General features: G+C 38.4%; 1 protein-coding gene across 2 annotated transcripts; it reads left to right on the forward strand.

The window, feature by feature from the left end:
* Positions 1–836: 836 nt before the first annotated feature.
* LOC112049573 (dynein regulatory complex protein 1) lies at positions 837–17121 on the forward strand. Of its 2 annotated transcripts, XM_052887525.1 has the most exons (16): positions 857–1029; positions 1560–1747; positions 2059–2294; positions 2887–3093; positions 3857–4024; positions 4714–4950; positions 5712–5853; positions 7172–7260; positions 7410–7535; positions 7963–8088; positions 8649–8794; positions 9346–9425; positions 9989–10114; positions 10772–10874; positions 11494–11657; positions 16884–17121. In XM_052887525.1, the coding sequence occupies exons 1-16, from the start codon at positions 890–892 to the stop codon at positions 17075–17077; spliced, it is 2472 nt and encodes an 823-aa protein (XP_052743485.1). In that variant the 5' UTR covers positions 857–889; the 3' UTR covers positions 17078–17121. The 2 variants fall into 2 exon arrangements, 1 of the variants encoding a protein (XP_052743485.1); XR_008251846.1 differs by lacking the exon at positions 16884–17121 and having other exon boundaries at positions 837–1029; positions 10758–10874; positions 11494–11633.
* Positions 17122–17409: the final 288 nt, after the last annotated feature.

Raw genomic sequence — 17409 nt, forward strand, 5'->3', positions numbered from 1 at the left:
TGTTAACTTAAAATACTTCAATTTTGAAATTGAAAAATCAACCCTAAATTCTACGAAAATCTGAATATTTAACAGTAATAATTAATAAAGATTACAAATAAACAGTAATTAATGGTCAAAAGAATATTTAGGTTAGGTTACGTATGAGTACAATCATAGTGGCTGCAGTTATTAATGGTATATTCATATCACTTCATAACATTTTTCGTTTATATCCAACTGTATGATACCTAGTCTGCAACTAAATAAATTGAACTTCAAATCAAGGCATAAGCACAGTTAATGCGTATGGATTTATTTCCATAGATTATGATTCGTTTATTCCTTATTCCTTCTATATTCGGCTTAAGGAAGAAGTATAGTAGTACTTGTTCGGACTACTTTAGTATTTTAGTCTAGTATGAACAAATTTTGGATTTACCGCCCTGAAATTGTATGTAATCGACTAAAGTACCTAGTATGTACGGCCCATTAGCTCCTTTACAATGAATATAGCATAGGTGGGTCATGGATTCAGAATACAAAAAAAAAACACTACATTTACATCTATTTTACATAAATTCACTGGGTAGATCATAGATTTACGAGTCTGTACAAATGGGGGTCTGTACAAAGTTAGATACATGGACGGTTACAAGAAAATACCGATTACGTACATGTATAAATAATATTTCTCTGTCTACATAGAAGATAAGTCCTACTGAAGCTTTGACACCTATATATAAGTATATCACTAATCTGTTTGAATACATAAACAATTAAACAAGCTCTGTTGCCTAGAAACCTCTCAAGATTCAAAGTGTTTGATCAATACGTCAATGATATATTTAATAGTGCACTCGCAAAGCGAAATGGTTTTATATTTTAAATTGCCCGAGATTTAATCAAAATGGCGGGCAAATTTGGTGGTTACGAAGATGATGACGACGTCCTCGCGCCCAAGGAGCCGCAGGTCACGTCGCAGGATCCCGACGAACGAAAGGCAGGCAGGGCTTTGCGCATCAAACGTAGGCAAGAAGCTCTCAAAAGGTAACTCTTTGGTATCTCATCGTCAATCTCCTATTGTGCTATGTATTATTTTTAAGAAAAATTGTAATATTTAAAGCAGGGCCTATAAGGACTTGTATCCAAGGCCGTAAAATAAATTATAAAAAAAAAAAAAAAAATCTATTAAATAGTGGATGCACAATCAGCGACCAAAAAACGCCAAACACAACTTGGCACTTAATTCAAGTAGTCGCATTTGCAAATTCAACCTTAAACTCAATCGTTAACGTTTAATTTGCTGGTGAATTTGGAATTTTATTGAATTCGTTATCAACCCATATTCGGCTTACTGCTGAGCTCGAGTTTCCTCTCAGAATTAGAGGGGTTAGGCCAATAGTCCACCACGCTTTTCTCACGATGTTTCCATTTACCGTTTGAGACACGTGATATTCCTCTCCATTAGATACTGAAGGTCGGCGCTCAGCTTTCTAAACATCTCCTTGTCCACGGCAAAGCAAAGCAAAGAAGAAAATTAGACTGTTACTAGTACCATATGCGTTAATACTTTCCAGAGCTGAACAACCAACTGAAGAGATTTTGAAAGAGGAAGAGCCCGGGCCGATAGAACAAGCGACCACAGCCGCTGCCGAAGAGTTGCAACGCTTGGCTTTAGATGGAGCGGCCAAAGTTACCAACGTTAAAGTCACAACTGACGAACGCGAAGTCGAAAGACGCGCGCTTTTCTCTAACAAAATGATAGGTAGGTAATAAATAATGGCACAGCTAATGGGTTGTCAATACCGAATTCTATTTCATTACCTACTTATTTCTGTTTACGTCCAAAGTCCCCATACAGATCTTACCATCCGACGAAGTAAGTCCCAGTAAGTAGATTAATACAAGAAAATTCACAATAGGTAGGGCTCACTAGACAAATATGGACTCAAACGATGTGTCGTTTTAATTGACGTAGCGCGACTGTCTCAATAGGTTTTAGACCCCAAATTGCTGTTACATTTGAAAGTATTATTTAAGTCATTCTTTATAATTTCAATCTCGTTTCCTTAATAGATTCGTTACAAAAGTTAGAACTAGAAGCAGCTGATGCACAAACGCAATACGATGCCATAACAGCAAACTGGGACACAATGTTCGAAATTAAGGACCCTCTTGACATTGAGGCGGCCATCAAAGACCAGAAACGGAAATGCGACGACCTTCTGTCTCAAAAGGACAACATGATCGATCTATTAAAAAGTGATTTGAAGAAAATGGATTTGGCGTACTATAAAGATTTAGAAAAGCAGGTGAGAATAATGGGACAGGAGAAGTAGAAGAAAGTAAAGAAATAAATGGAAATTATGAACAGATTGTCAACTGTAGTCATAGAGTACATTGAATATAAGGTAGGGTAGGGTAGGGTAGGTGACTGTAGTCGTGTCGGCAGTACGTTAAAATTACGATAATAGAATATGCCGATTGAAATCTGGAGGGGATGATTTTCGTGTAGTCAGTAACGTAGTGTGCCTTAGCCCAGGGCTCTGTATTAAAATTAGTTGAGTTAGGGGGGCGGGGGCAATAGATGAGCGGCAAATAACGAAAAATCTCTTTAGTTTTTAATTTACTCTACCCTAACTCTTTAACACATTGTATTGCATTTTTGATTTTTGTAATTTTTGCAGCTTTTTTGTTTTTTTTTTCCAGGAAGCATCACTAAATTAAGTACCTATATTGTAGATTAATTTTTACAAATTTACGTATGTAAGGGGCCTATGTAGTTGAATTACTGCTACAGAACTGTAGCTTCATTGCAATTTCAAGCAGATTAGGTAGATTTCTAAACTCAACTAACTAGGAGTGAAATAATAACATACCTACCTAATTAATGAATCTTTTCAGGACAACGATATAAAGGAACTTTCAGACAGAATCGAGAAGCAAATCACCATAATGCAGAGAGCCTATGAAAAACAATTGTTTCTGATAGAGCAAGCTATAACTATAGAGCGCGAAGTTTTGGTGGACCATAACAATAAACGATGGGAGGCCCTTTACAAACAACGTGACAAGGAGGAAGTGGCACATATGGAATATAAGTACGAACAGGTAGATCAATCTTTGTTAAACATATGTACTTACCTACAGATGATTTTTTGTGTTTTTAGTGCGGATTTCAGATAGTTCAGGAGTTTATCTGTAATCACAACTAAGAGGAAAACCTGCATACCTGAGAATGTTCGTAATGTTCGTTCGAAATACGTGTGTGAAGTCTGCACCGCATTGGGCCAGCTTGGTGGAGTATTGGACTACCATCTCTTAATCTGAGAGGAGACTCAACAGTGAGCCGATAATATGTTAATAATGAATATGTAAATGATTTTCCTTTATTCGCACGCACGTAAACTTAGTTTTAACAATTCATCATCATCATCATTATCAACCCATATTCGGCTCACTGCTGAGCTCGAATCTCCTCTCAGAATGAAAGGGGGTTAGGCCAATAACCCACCACGCTGGCCCAATGCGGATTGGGAGACTTCACAAGAATTAAGAAAATTCTCTGGTATGCAGGTTTCATCACGATGTTTTTCTTTCACTGTTTGAGACATGTGATATTTAATTTCTTAAAATGCACACTACTGAAAAGTTGGAGGTGCTTGCCTCGGACCGGATTCGAACTCACACCCTCCGGAATTGGAGGCAGAGGTCATAGCCACTGGGCTATCACGGCTCTACCCAATTAATAATTACCCCCATTAGATTTGAGCCTCAATAACTCAACGGTCTATGAGCGGTCGGACTCATCACGTCAAGTGGTTCGATTCCCGATTTTCTGAATTAGACCTACAATCTTATATTCTTTTTCAAGCTAGAGGAACATAAATTGGAAGTGGAAGCCATAATGTGGGACCATCATGCTAAGTACCGGGAAGCGAAAATAGACTTAGAAACACTGATACAGGAACTTCAGAAGGAATTGGAGAAACTTAAAGCAACCTGTGTTATAAATACTGAAAAAATTGGATACACTTATCAAGTAAGTTAGTAGTCAATACAAGTAAATGGGATCGTAGCCACCCCAAAGATTTTCTGTTAGAGATATGTCACCATCGTGTCAAAACTGAGTAGTAAATACAAGTAAAAGGGATCGTAGCCACCCCAAAGATTTTCTCTTAGAGATATGACACCAGCGCGTTAAAACTGAGTAGTAAATACAAGTAAAAGGGATCGTAACCTCCCCAAAGATTTTCTCGAACAAAAGCAGCTAATTGACCGCATTTCATTGAGTCGCATAGTAAACGACGAAAGTTATTTAAACAAATAATACCTTAATATAGATAAGTACATACATATACAACGTCGAGTTGTGTGTTTTAGGAACCTTAAAAATTGTATAAACAAATATATAATGGAATTAAACACAAAATTGTGCATGTGTGCGCTCAGTGGAGTAGCTAAATTCGGATCACTTTTTGCGGTGCTTTTGAAGATACGTAACATGTCTATACTTAGTATAAAATGTCGATGTCCCCAAATACAAGAAGCGTGCTAAGAGATAATTTGCTTATAAGCGGCTAAATATTCTGTTTGTCGCCGATAACTTTCTTGCGATTGGTTGCTTGCGTAACTGTCAAAACGAAACATGACTGGGTCCGCCAGTTGTCTATATTTGTATATACGTACTCATTTCTTTTCATTCATACATTTTTCATTTCACTTTATAAGGTGCTTAAAAAGAGGGAAGAGGAAAACGTTTTTGTAAGATCGCAACAGAAGAGGAAGCTAAACAAAATGTCAGATGTCGCCAACACTCTCCGCTCCAAAATACGTAAAGCGGCTGAAGATGGCGCGCTCGAGGAGATCAGGGCTGATGCAGAGATCGTGAAGCTGATGCAAGCAATGGATGACTTGGAGAAGAAGTGTCGACACTTCTCCCACGTTAATAACTACAAGTTTTGTCAGGTAAATAGCAGGGGCGTAGTCTGTATCGAAATTAGTTGGGGGGGGGGGGGGGGGGGGGGCTATAAACGAGCGGCAAATCTCAAAAAGCAGTTTTTTAGGTATTGTAAGGACCTCGTCCTTACTATAAGATAAGCTGGCTGGCTCATTCCTACACTGGTATGACAAGCAGACCGCACACGACCACCCCGGTCAAGCGCCGGTGATAGACTGTCCCATTGCCCCCACTACCAATGTACATGAGATAGTGTAGTATTGTAGGTATCAATTTAGTATACACAAACACTACAGGTATATTTGTAGATTACATTAGTAAAATTTAATTTCATGTAATGTAATTTAAAATTTAGTATAATATTTGTTTTTATACATAAGGGGATTGATACGGCTGACATAGTAAGAGCTAGAATGGGTAATATCTTGGATAACTAAAAGTTTGTAAGTTCTCTGGAGGAAGTCGCTTTTAGTCTTTGTGTATTTTACTTTCATTATTTTAACATTTAATTTTAGTGAATGGCAATTTAAAATGATTTAAATTGTCTATCACTAAAAACAGCATTATCGCAGGATAATTTAAAATGTAGGTAGGTACACTAAAATGCATTTTAATAGAATACAATTTTAATTATTTTTTGTGGGGTCCTGAAAGCAACTCTTGTGAGTTCAATTAGAGTTTATAGTAGTAAGTGGTCAGGGTAGGCAGCGCATGTTTGCATCTACGGTGTGCACGCCACGGGTAGTATGGATAGATGTAATGTGCGCAGGTGTGGCGCATGTCTGCGGCGCGGTGCGGCGCGCTGTTGCGGCGCGTGCGCGCGGCCGAGGTCGCGCTGCACGCGCACGTGCTCGCCGAGCCGCCGCCGCAGGCTCCGCCCCCGCCGCCTAAGAGCCCCCTCGCTAAACATGGTCACTTATTCATTCTATTTTGTTTATTTACTAGCGGACACCCGCGACTTCGCCCGCGTGGAGATCAATGCAAACTTTCAAGCCCTATTTCACCACTTTAGGGGTTGAATTTTAAAAATTTTTGAATCACATTATATTTCGTATTTTTTATGATTTATGAACAAATTTTTAAAACTGTAACACTAAAAATGAAGGACTTTCCATACAAACTTTCAACCTCTACTTCACCCCTTCTCATTTTATTTTCGCAATAAAAAGTATCCTATAACCTTCTCCTGTATTAAACCGTGCAAAGTTTCATTTTAATTAATTCAGTAGTTTCAGCGTGATGCCCGAATAACAAAAAAACACGGACAGACAGACAAACTAAAAATCAAAAAAAATATTTTTAGCTTCAGTATCGATTATATAATGAAAATTTTCAAAATATCTTCAATGTACAGAATGTACAAAATGTACAGAATTCATATTATAAGTATAAATTCTAGATGGCGCCAATAGTACGTTATGCTACGGTAACGTTTGGTGTTACAAATGGTATAAGTAAAATCTCAAATTGCGAATATATGTATAGAATTCAACCAGTTTTTTTATAATACTAGCTGACGCCGCGCGGTTTCACCCGCGTGGTTCCCGTTCCCGTAGGAATACAGGGATAATATATAGCCTATAGCCTTCCTCGATAAATGGGCTATCTAACACTGAAAGAATTTTGCAAATCGGACCAGTAGTTCCAGAGATTAGCGCGTTCAATCAAACAAACAAACAAACAAACAAACAAATAAACAAACTCTTCAGCTTTATTATATTAGTATAGATATGTATAGAATTCAACCAGTTTATTATAATAGATATAGATATAGATAGATATAGAAGACTAGCGGACGCCCGTCACTTTGTACGCGTAAAAATCGATGCAAACTATACACACCTAAGTCACCTCCTTCTATTTATATTTTCTCATGTTTTATATCATAGGATGAACGTCGGAGTCTCAAGGTGCTGGAATGACGACCCCGCACTAGAAAGCGAAGTGTTGGTTGACCTCCTACCAGGTGGACTGATGACATCAAACGAGTCACAGGAATTCGCTGTATGCAGGTGGCTCGTGATGTTTGAAAGTCCCTACAAAAGGCCTATGTCTTGCAATGGACGTCCCTCGGCTGATATGATGATGATGTTTGATATATAATAAATATTCGTATAATCATTTTGCAAAAAAAATTATGTTACAGTTTTGTTATAAGTATACATTTATAAAGTTTCAAGAACTAAACACTTTCAGATGAAATGCATATTAATAATATTACCTTTTCAGAATTTCCTCTTATTGACACCACCGCATCTCAAGTTGACAATGTATACGCGACAGAGAATAAGGCCTTAGGAGAGGCTAAAGATAATTTGGTATGTAAAGAATGAAATAATTTGTATTTATTTTTGCAATATTTTTTGTTCTTCCCTATTCCGATGAATTCTTACCTATTTAGGTACATAAAACATCAATGTCTAACAAAAACAACGTACCTAATCTTCTCTTTTCTTCACAATTGTAGGTTCGCCATATTCTTCAGTTAGTAGCTGATAACACAGGGTTTTTGGTGGAAGATCGTTTGTTGAAACTGCTTGAGAAATATCCTCTGACTTCGCGCAATCTCTGCACCCTGGACTCTATTTTTATGGTACGTATATTTTCAATATTTAGTTTTAAAAAATATTCTAACATTTATTTTTCTTAAATTTCGCTGGATTCTAAACCAAAGGAAAATTATTTTTCGGCTGTAGTAGCTCTTGTCCGGGGAAATACTTACCTCAAATCATAGTGGTTGAGGTTCTATCAAGGGTATGGGTGTCAATGTACTTACAGGTTTTGCCCTATAACGTATTAATCTGCTATAGGCGATACGTTGCCGACTTAGCCATCAGGGCCGTCGCTTCGTCTGCTACAGTTCGTTTCATGTTGGATGGTGCGGGTGACTGTTCCTTTAATGTAGGATGGTGCTGGTGACAGTTTGCTTCAGCGATACCCATGCGATCTGAAAAACACTTTAGGTGCTTACTATAAAAAATGGAAATATTAAAACCAAATATTTGTTATTTATTATTCAGGCTCTAGAAATTCAAGCCAAAGAAGATATAGAATTACTGTGTAAAGTATTCCTAAACTACGCCTTCTGTCCAATATGTGTTGGTTTGGAAGCGGCTTCGGAAATCATGGACGGTTCAACGGTAGAGGTGAGTAGCGACGACTTTAATTATAAAGAACATATTTTGCCTTGTTTTTTGATATTTCATTTCACAGGTTAATCTTATTAATCAATTGTCCATGGGCTTGTAGTCTAATAATGGTCTTTAATGAAACATTTTATCAACAACAGGTTCATAGCTTTATATTGTTTCATATAAAGAGGGCGGCCTGGCATTACCTTGGTAGGTTATTAAAATAAGCTAAAATTGACTGCAGACTTAGTAATTACAGTAGAGAGACACATGGAGATTAGACATAAGTCTACTGGATGTCACCTCTGCCTTCGATTCAGAGGGCGTAAGTTCGAATCTGGTCCGGGGCATGCACCTCCAACTTTTCAGTTGTGTGCATTTTAAGAAATTAAATATCACATGTCTCAAACGGTGAAGGAAAAATGTCGTGAGGAAACTTGCATACCTGAGAATTCTCTACGTGTGTGAAGTCTGCCAATCCGCATTTAGCCAGCGTGGTGGCCTAAGGCCTAACCCCTCTCATTCTGTGCCGAATATGGGTTGTTAAAGTCTAGTAATAATCTGGTTTTGTTTAGCCGGGCCCTTCAATCCAGGATGACTCTCATCACGTCAGCATCAGTGTGAGGGGCTTGCGCGGCGAGCGCTCGTCCACGCGGGCTCGCTCCAGCGTGCACAGGAGTATATCCGCTAGTACCATGCGCTCCGGACACGTTGCATTTAAGTATATCAAACATCGATCTCCTAGGATGCACAATCAGCGACCAAAAAACGTCCCCACTCAATGAGTGTCAAACACAACTTCTTAGCACTCAATTCAAGTAATCGCATTTGCAAATTCAACCTTAAACTCAATCCTTAAGGTTGAATTTGCTCTGAATTTGGGTTTCTGTTGAATATTGGACTATATTTAAAAGCCTTTAGGTATAATTTTCGTTATCAATAACTACTAGCGTGATGAAAAATATACTATAACCTGCCCAGGTCTATGAAGAATAATTGTACCAAGTTTCTATAACGACATACAGACATACAAAAATTGTACTTATTGCATTTTTGGCATCAGTATCGATCACTAATAACCCGCTAATAGTTATTTTGGAAATATATTTCATGTACAGAATTGACTTCTCTGTTTTAGATTTATTTTAAGTATAGTTAACAGTTGATTTTTAGAAAGGGCCTAGCTGATTCTTGTCTTATTCAATTGTTACCTACGATATATTTGCATATTCTTTATTTATGAAATAAAATTATCATTTTATAATTTACTAGGGGACACGAATTATCTCCTGACGACCAACTTATGATGGCAGAAGCTGACGAAATTATACAGAAGTGCGGCGATCCAAAAGGTTTGAATTATTTCTTCAGTTAATTATCTCAATATACATGTATAAATTACGTGACAAGTTGTTTGGGGTAGAGCAGGGGTAGGTTGCGGTAGAGTAGGAGTAGGGTTGGTAGGGGTAGGGAAGAAGTAAGTACACCTAAGTCAAAGCGAAGCTTGATCAGGTCCGCTAGTAATAATATAATTTTTATTTAGATCTTTTGGCACTACTAGGTAAGTTTTGGGCATACAATAATTATGCATATAAGCCTTATACATACAGTAGTACAGTACGAGTACAGACTTCCAATTCCAACTAAGCGTAGCGTGCTAGGAGTAGAGTTTGTTAAGACTTGTAGTCCAATAAAACACAGTGAAACTTGAATAATTCTGTATTAGATAATAGATTACATCACAATCTCATGCGGCCGACATTACAAATTATACATTACAGCTAGCGTGGTTCATAGATTAAAGAGAGTGTTGCCAAAGTTAAATATTTCTCAACATCGTTGTCAATATTCTTATTAAAAAGTGTATACTACTGCCTAAAATAAATAACTATAAAATATGTACTCTTATTTACAGTTACTATAGCCACTGCAGATTCGACTTCGGAAGCTGGTTCTTCGTCAGGAAAGCGTGTTCGAGGAGTGACAGTCTCAGAGCAACCAACGGTTGTCACCAAGAAATCTAATCCATTTCTGTGTCCAAGTTAGTGGAATTATTGTTTATACCTACCTTAGACCATTAAAAAGAAAGGACCTGCCTCGTAAACCGTTACCCTTATGTCAAGAATCAATGATCTAACGCGTTTATAAAAACTGTTGCTTTAGAATCGATGTTTCATTGTTGTAATCGTTTTCGTCTTGTAAAGAGCTCCCTAAAAATGCCGGTTTGTGTAGTTGAATGGCATAAAAAGCGGCCAAAAACTTGTAGTTTAATAAAAGTTGGAGTAACGTTTCATTTGAAAGTATTTCTACCATAATTTTATCATATTTGTAATAAAAACAATTTCTAAAAAGAATCGATTCTTTTGACGGAACAGCAAAAAATCGATCAAGTAATCGAACATTCTATGTATATATTCTGTGGATAGTCTAAGCGATGTGTTGGTTAGTCTGCGTAAAAATTACGCGTGTGTGTATTGCGAGTCAATTATATAGTTATGTGTAGTGTATGGACATAGAATAAATGATGTTAAATGTTTTCGATGTGTGAGTTTACCTCGTCCCCCTCAAAAAACCACAGACTTTTTTGTTGGTGAATTTGGGTGCGATACAGGTCCATTCTTTTTAATGGTCTAAGGTTCCTACTTAATTATGTACTGTAATTTAGTTGTAGTATAATATCTAAGGCTATTTGTTACAGTGGGTCATCATTTAGAAATAGAGTCCATGCAAGTGTTGACTGCTCTCAATGAATTTATGGCTGTTTTTGTCCCCCCTGACAAACGGAAGTTGTATGATATATTGTAAGTCAATCAAATTCACATTTATCTAAGTACATAACGCAGTTAGCTAGAGGCGCCCTCGATTTTGGAAGAATATTTGCCATATTTTTAAATATGACCAATATTTCCATTCCCCTCGAACTAGTCGGGAAAGACTATTAGGAGTGGGTACGACAATAGACCAAAGGGGTGGGGATCGAACCACCACCCCTCGGAGATGAGTCCGACCGCTCTTACCGTTGAGCTATTGAGGCTTTATAATATAAGCTATTAATGGTGACAAGAGCTTACATAGGTTACAGTTAAGGTTAACCTTTAACTATTAACTTATATCGGAATAGTTTAGGACTATTAATCCCACTTTACACTTCGTTGTTTTCCTCTTGACCTTTTTTTTTTGTTGTGAGTCGACCAATAGTGGCTAGAAATATTGTTCCCTCGCTCGGTGCAATGGAAAGAAGAGAGAGAGATATTTTCGGTTCGGAATCTATATCTATATCTCTATTGGTCGACAGTATCACATTTTGTCGTTACGAGATATGGTATCTTATGATATCTTAGGCCTCCCAGTCGGAGGGCGAATGTTGGTCTTTTTTATGGTTAGTATTCAAAAATAATTCCTTAAATATGTGTTAAACAGGGACAGTCTAAAACCGCCAGACTTTACGACGCCATCTCGCAAGTTGACAACTCAGGAAATAGAGGAATACTGGTCTCAGTGGAAGAGTTTGTTCCCACCGGAGAAGGACCGCTTTTGGGATGGATTGCTCTCGGGCCTTAACAACTACCTCACAATACTACAAGGTAATGTGTAACTATAGATTTAATAAAGAGTCCAGATACTTTCCCTTGAACTAAAAAATGAGGCACCCCATTGATGCAGTTAATATGCAATACACTTCACACTCACACATATCTAATCGACGTTTAAGGTGCATAAGTTGTTTCACAGCGAGGTACCGTCTGCCTATTTTATGACTATGACGTGACTAAAATTGTTTCTGTGTTTTGTTATTCAGTTTTTGGTAAGCCAAGTATTATACTTTTTTTTTCATTTAGTTATGAAAGTTTATTAGTTTTCAAATGAATAATTCTAACTAAGTATGTATATTATCGCGGTTCTTTAATATTTTGTAAGTTATTCAAAAAATATTTATATTAGAGATCTAATATCAAATTCCCGTAGTCGTGGTCAAAAATAAGATCCCATTATTTTTGTGTCCTTTCTGATATAATAAAAGTGATTTAACTCTTCAATTCCCAGTGTCACCTGGAGGTGACAGACGTTTAATATTTTTTTTCTACCAGAAGGAGATATTATTTTTCATTGAAGGAGATAAATTTAATATTATTGTTTCGAAGCCAATATGTAACATTATCAATTATTTTTTTTTGATAACGCTAGCAATATGTCATGTGTCAAATTCATTCAGTTGTTTAGCGCGAAATTGAAGGAGTCTGAGTTTGTGTGATCTCTTGCGATATAAAGTGAAATATAAATGCCTAGACCGTAAGTATTGTTTTTTTACTTATTACATGTAATAAAGGAATAAATAAGCTGTAGTACAAATGTTTCTTATTCTAAAAATAACTTATAGCGTTATTGTTACAACGTCGGAAGTATGCAGTGTCACCTGTAGGTGACACTGGGCATTGCAATAACAAATTGTCCTGACTTCATTCTAAGCAAAAACTTGTTACATTTTGGCCTTATCGCTATGTGGTGATGTTTTTTTATAACTTTATTACGTATTACAGGCTGACCTTGGATTATAGTTGCAGGCAGAGGAGAACTCAGGCGATATTATTTTATTTTCTCCATATGATGGTGTTGTTACAGGTGAAGATAGAGGGAAGAAACGAAGCTAATATTATACATCTCTCCAGTCGCATGCTTCGCTCTCATGTTGTAATACAAAATATACTTTACTATTATTCCGAGTAGTTACGAGAGCAGAATGTTGGGGTCGGGTACTGGTCGGAAAAATCGTCTGGACTACTGCAATTCATAAAACTTGAGAACGAGAGAAAGAGCTAGGCTTTTCCTTACGTCAAGCTTCTGAAGAACATATTGTAGCTAAGTAGCATGACAACAGCATGACTTAGTTTGCTTTTAGCTTAGATGCAGCTTGTCAAATTAATGTCTGAACTGAGACAAGAGATGGTCAAAAAACAACCAGCCTTACTGCGTTTTCCGGTGAAATGTTGCTACTTGCAAAAATGTGACAAGCCTTCGATCGGCAATTTGTGAATCTACCTCTGCAGATGATGCTGAAAGTCCCTACTGAGGTTAGGAGCGCTGGAAGAGCTGACGATCACTCGCAAATCGACACTCAACGAAGATGCGTATGTACAAACCACCACACAAAAAAATGTATCCCAATGCAATATTGGTTTGCATATAGTGTTGGTACAGCTTTCACAATAAATGAGTGTTCTATTTGTTTACATATTTATTATACACATTATTATAGAATCTATCGTTTCATTCCTACTGTAAGAATAAGAAAAATGTTGTTTCCTATACGTATAGTCTCAAGTATACTTATAGGAAACAACAATGCCTCAATGCCCAGTGTCACCTGTGGGTGACACGCCCATAAAAAAAATGGGGGTGGTTCATTTACATTTTAATTATTTTTTTGTAATAACTAAGTGTTTGTAAGCTATGTTATCCAAAGAAAAACGAAAAATCTATATTAGCCTTGACATGGGAATTGAAGAGTTAATGATAAATTTGGAGTAATTCGTGCTAGGCGCGTTTAATAAGATTGAATAAGGTTGTAACATTTTATTCTTTAAAAAATATGTGGCTTCATCATATCAGCCGATGGACGTCCACTGCAGGACATAGGCCTTTTGTAGGGACTTCCAAACATCACGATACTGAGCCATCTGCATCCAGCGAATCCCTGCGACTCGCTTGATGTCGTCAGTCCACCTGGTGGGGGGTCGGCCAACACTGCGCTTACTATAATATAGTGCGGGGTCGCCATTCCAGCACTTTGGGACCCCAACGTCCATCGGCTCTTCGAACTATGCGCCCCGCCCATTGCCACTTCAGCTTCGCAACTCGTTGAGCTATGTCTGTGACTTTGGTTCTTCTGCGGATCTCCTCATTTCTGATTCGATCACGCAGAGATACTCCTAACATAGCTCGTTCCATCGCCATATGTGGCTTAAGTTATGAGTAAATATGTGTTTTTAGTGACAAGATGTATTTGTTGTGGTCATATGCCGCCTTTCTTGATGAGTACTGTTTACCAACAAACAATTTAAAAATGAGGGTACAAATCACTAGTCATTTCACACCTAATAATAATTATTCGTCCGGCGTCAAACTGGAAATACCCAGGACCGGACGGATTGCACAACTTCTGGTTAAAATGGTTTCGTAGCGCCCATTCTATCTTGGCAGTGCAATTTCAAAATGCCATTGACACTGGATCGCTACCGGCATTTTTAACAACTGGTGTCACGTTCCTGCTACACAAATCCGGAAGTACCACAGACCCCAAAAACTACCGACCGATAACATGCTTACCCACCATCTATAAGCTCCTTACATCCATTCTGTCATCAAAATTAACGATGCATATAAATGCAAATAATATTTTGGCCCCAACACAGAATGGATGTAAGGCCCGGTCTCGTGGTACAAAGGAACTTCTCCTCATAGACACTGCTATTTGCCAACAGGTTCGGCGAAACAGAAAAAATCTCACGGCTGCTTGGATAGACTACAAGAAGGCCTATGATTCGGTGCCTCATTCATGGCTCATGGAGGTCATGCGGTTGTACAAGGTCGATACAACACTATGCTCTTTTCTTGAGTCATGTATGAGACAGTGGATGACAGTTCTTCGTCACCCAGGCGCTTCTGAGTGTTCTGAATCGAATGAACTGATAGGGATTAGGCGAGGTATTTTCCAGGGCGATAGTTTGAGCCCTTTATGGTTTTGTCTAGCCCTTAATCCTCTCAGTACTTTACTGCGGGATTCAGGGCTAGGCTTTCGCCTTCGCAGGGGTGGTGAGCTCATATCTCACTTGCTTTACATGGATGACCTCAAGCTGTATGCATCAAAGCGTACAGACCTAGTGTCATTGCTGAAGATTACTCAAACCTTTAGCAATGACATAAGGATGGAATTTGGTGTAGACAAGTGTGCGGTCATCAATGTAGAGCGAGGAAGGATAGTGAGCTCCGAGAATATAGTTATTTCAGAAACTATCATTCTCAGATCACTCCTTGAAGGCGAAACCTATAAATACCTTGGAATGACAGAAGCACTTGGTATTGAGACAGGGAATATGAAACAGGTAGTGAAGGAACGCTTCTTTGGCCGCCTGAAAAAAGTCCTAAAAAGTCTTTTATCAGGCGGTAACAAGGTGCGTGCCTTCAATAGCTGGGTCATGCCCTTACTCATATACACTTTTGGCATTCTAAAGTGGACTCAAACCGAACTGGATTCCCTGGACTGTAAAGTCCGCAAACTGCTGACGTCATACCGGATGCATCACCCCCGTTCATCTGTAATGAGATTGTACATCCCACGCAAGTGTGGAGGACGTGGCTTCTTAAACGCCAAGAACCTCCATAATCGTGAGGTGTGCAATCTCAGAGATCATTTTCTCAAGATGAATGTGAGTATGTTTCAGGATGTCGTTGCAGTGGATAAGGGACTTACCCCGCTATCCCTAGGCAAAGAGAACTGGCGCAGGCCTATAGTAATTAGTAACTCAGATCGTGTGGCAATATGGAAGAGCAAGGAGTTGCATGGACGATTCTACAAGGCCCTTACTGGGCCGGATGTAGATCAAATAACATCTGTATCTTGGTTGCAATTCGGTGACCTCTTTGGGGAAACCGAGGGTTTTGTCTGTGCAATTATGGACGAAGTTATAAAGACGAGAAACTACCGGAAACACATTATGAAAGATGGCACTCTAGACATCTGTCGAGCGTGTCATCGTCCTGGGGAGTCCCTCAGGCATATTGTGTCCGGGTGTTCTCACCTTGCTAACGGCGAATACTTGCACAGACATAATCAAGTAGCCAAGATAATCCACCAACAGCTTGCTCTTCAATATGACCTTATCGATTTTGAGATGCCTTACTATAGGTACGACCCAGCGTCAGTTCTTGAAAATAACAGTGCATTGCTCTACTGGGACCGAACGATTATCACTGACAGGTATATTGTAGCCAATAGACCTGATATAGTGCTAGTCGATCGGTCAGTGCGTCGTGCAATAATTGTTGATATTACGGTTCCACATGACGATAATCTGGTTAAAGCCGAAAAGGAAAAAGTATCAAAATACTTGGACCTTGCTCACGAGATTACCGCCATGTGGAATGTTGAGTCAACTATTATTGTTCCGATAGTTGTTTCAGTCAATGGTCTTATAGCGAAAAGCTTCGACCAACACCTTAAGAAGCTTTCGCTTAACTGTTGGATCAAGAGTCGGATACAAAAGGCAGTGATTCTTGAGACGGCGCGTATTGTGAGGAGGTTCCTCACTCTGGAGCCCTGACCACCGGTTGCTTGGGCACTCAAATGTCCCGCAGCGGGAGGGTGAATTTTTTTTTTATAAATTTTTAATAATGTTTTGTATTTTACACTTATATTGTTAAAAATTTAAAAAAAAAGAAGTAATAAATAAATGAGAGACGAAAAATTATAATCAACTTGTTCTTAAATGATTGAAAATACATTTCATTAATAAGCTTAGAACAATTAGATATGGTTAATATATTTTATTTAACTTTTTATAAACGAACCCTACATATTTTAAAATAAATAAGTTATGAAATGAGATGCGCTTCATTTCTAATTTCTTTATTATTAAATGGTACTCATCACGAAAGGCTGTAGTATAGTTCGGACTACTTTAGTATTTTAGTCGAGTACGATCGATTTTTGGATTACCGCCCAAAAGTCGTTCGTACTCGACTAAAATACTAAAGTAGCCGAACTAGGCATAAATGACGCTAAACTCGCTAGTGTTGTGGATATATATCGATAGAGCGCGAGCGTATCCACTCGGACGTGGTGCAGCTACGTCAGAGGAACGCCGCCCTGCGGAGACTGGTGCGCGGCGCGCTGCCCGAGCTGCCGCCCGGCGCCCCGCGCTTCGGCCGCGCCTCGCTCGCGGCCTTCACCGCCACTGTGGAGGATGACGCACCGCTCCCATTCTCCTCGAAATTACCACCCATATAATATTTCCCATCCCAATTTCAATAATAAAAAAAATAACGTTACAATTTTCTTTTGATTAGAAACCTACATTTTTTTTTTTAGCGTTCCGGTACGATGTCGTGTAGAAACCGAAAGGAGTGTGGATTTTCATCTTCCTCTTAACAAGTTAGCCCGCTTCCATCTTAGACTGCATCATCACTTACCATCTTCTGAAATTGTAGTCAAGGGCTAACTTGTAAAGAATAAAAATAATAAAAAAAATCTTTCATTTTGAAAACTATGTATGAACTGTAGATGATGATGTATGAACCGAATGATGATACTTGGTAAGAGTGCGGTATATTTACTCAGCA

This window comes from Bicyclus anynana, chromosome 19, assembly GCF_947172395.1.
Source record: "Bicyclus anynana chromosome 19, ilBicAnyn1.1, whole genome shotgun sequence".
NCBI lineage: Eukaryota > Metazoa > Arthropoda > Insecta > Lepidoptera > Nymphalidae > Bicyclus > Bicyclus anynana.

Bases quoted from the DNA above. Each gene is read 5' to 3' on its own strand.
- LOC112049573 (XM_052887525.1), top strand. From the start codon at position 890: ATGGCGGGCAAATTTGGTGGTTACGAAGATGATGACGACGTCCTCGCG. The intron at 1,748-2,058 runs GTAGGTAATAAA...TTTCCTTAATAG, and splicing joins TTTCTCTAACAAAATGATAG to ATTCGTTACAAAAGTTAGAA. The intron at 2,295-2,886 runs GTGAGAATAATG...GAATCTTTTCAG, and splicing joins ATAAAGATTTAGAAAAGCAG to GACAACGATATAAAGGAACT.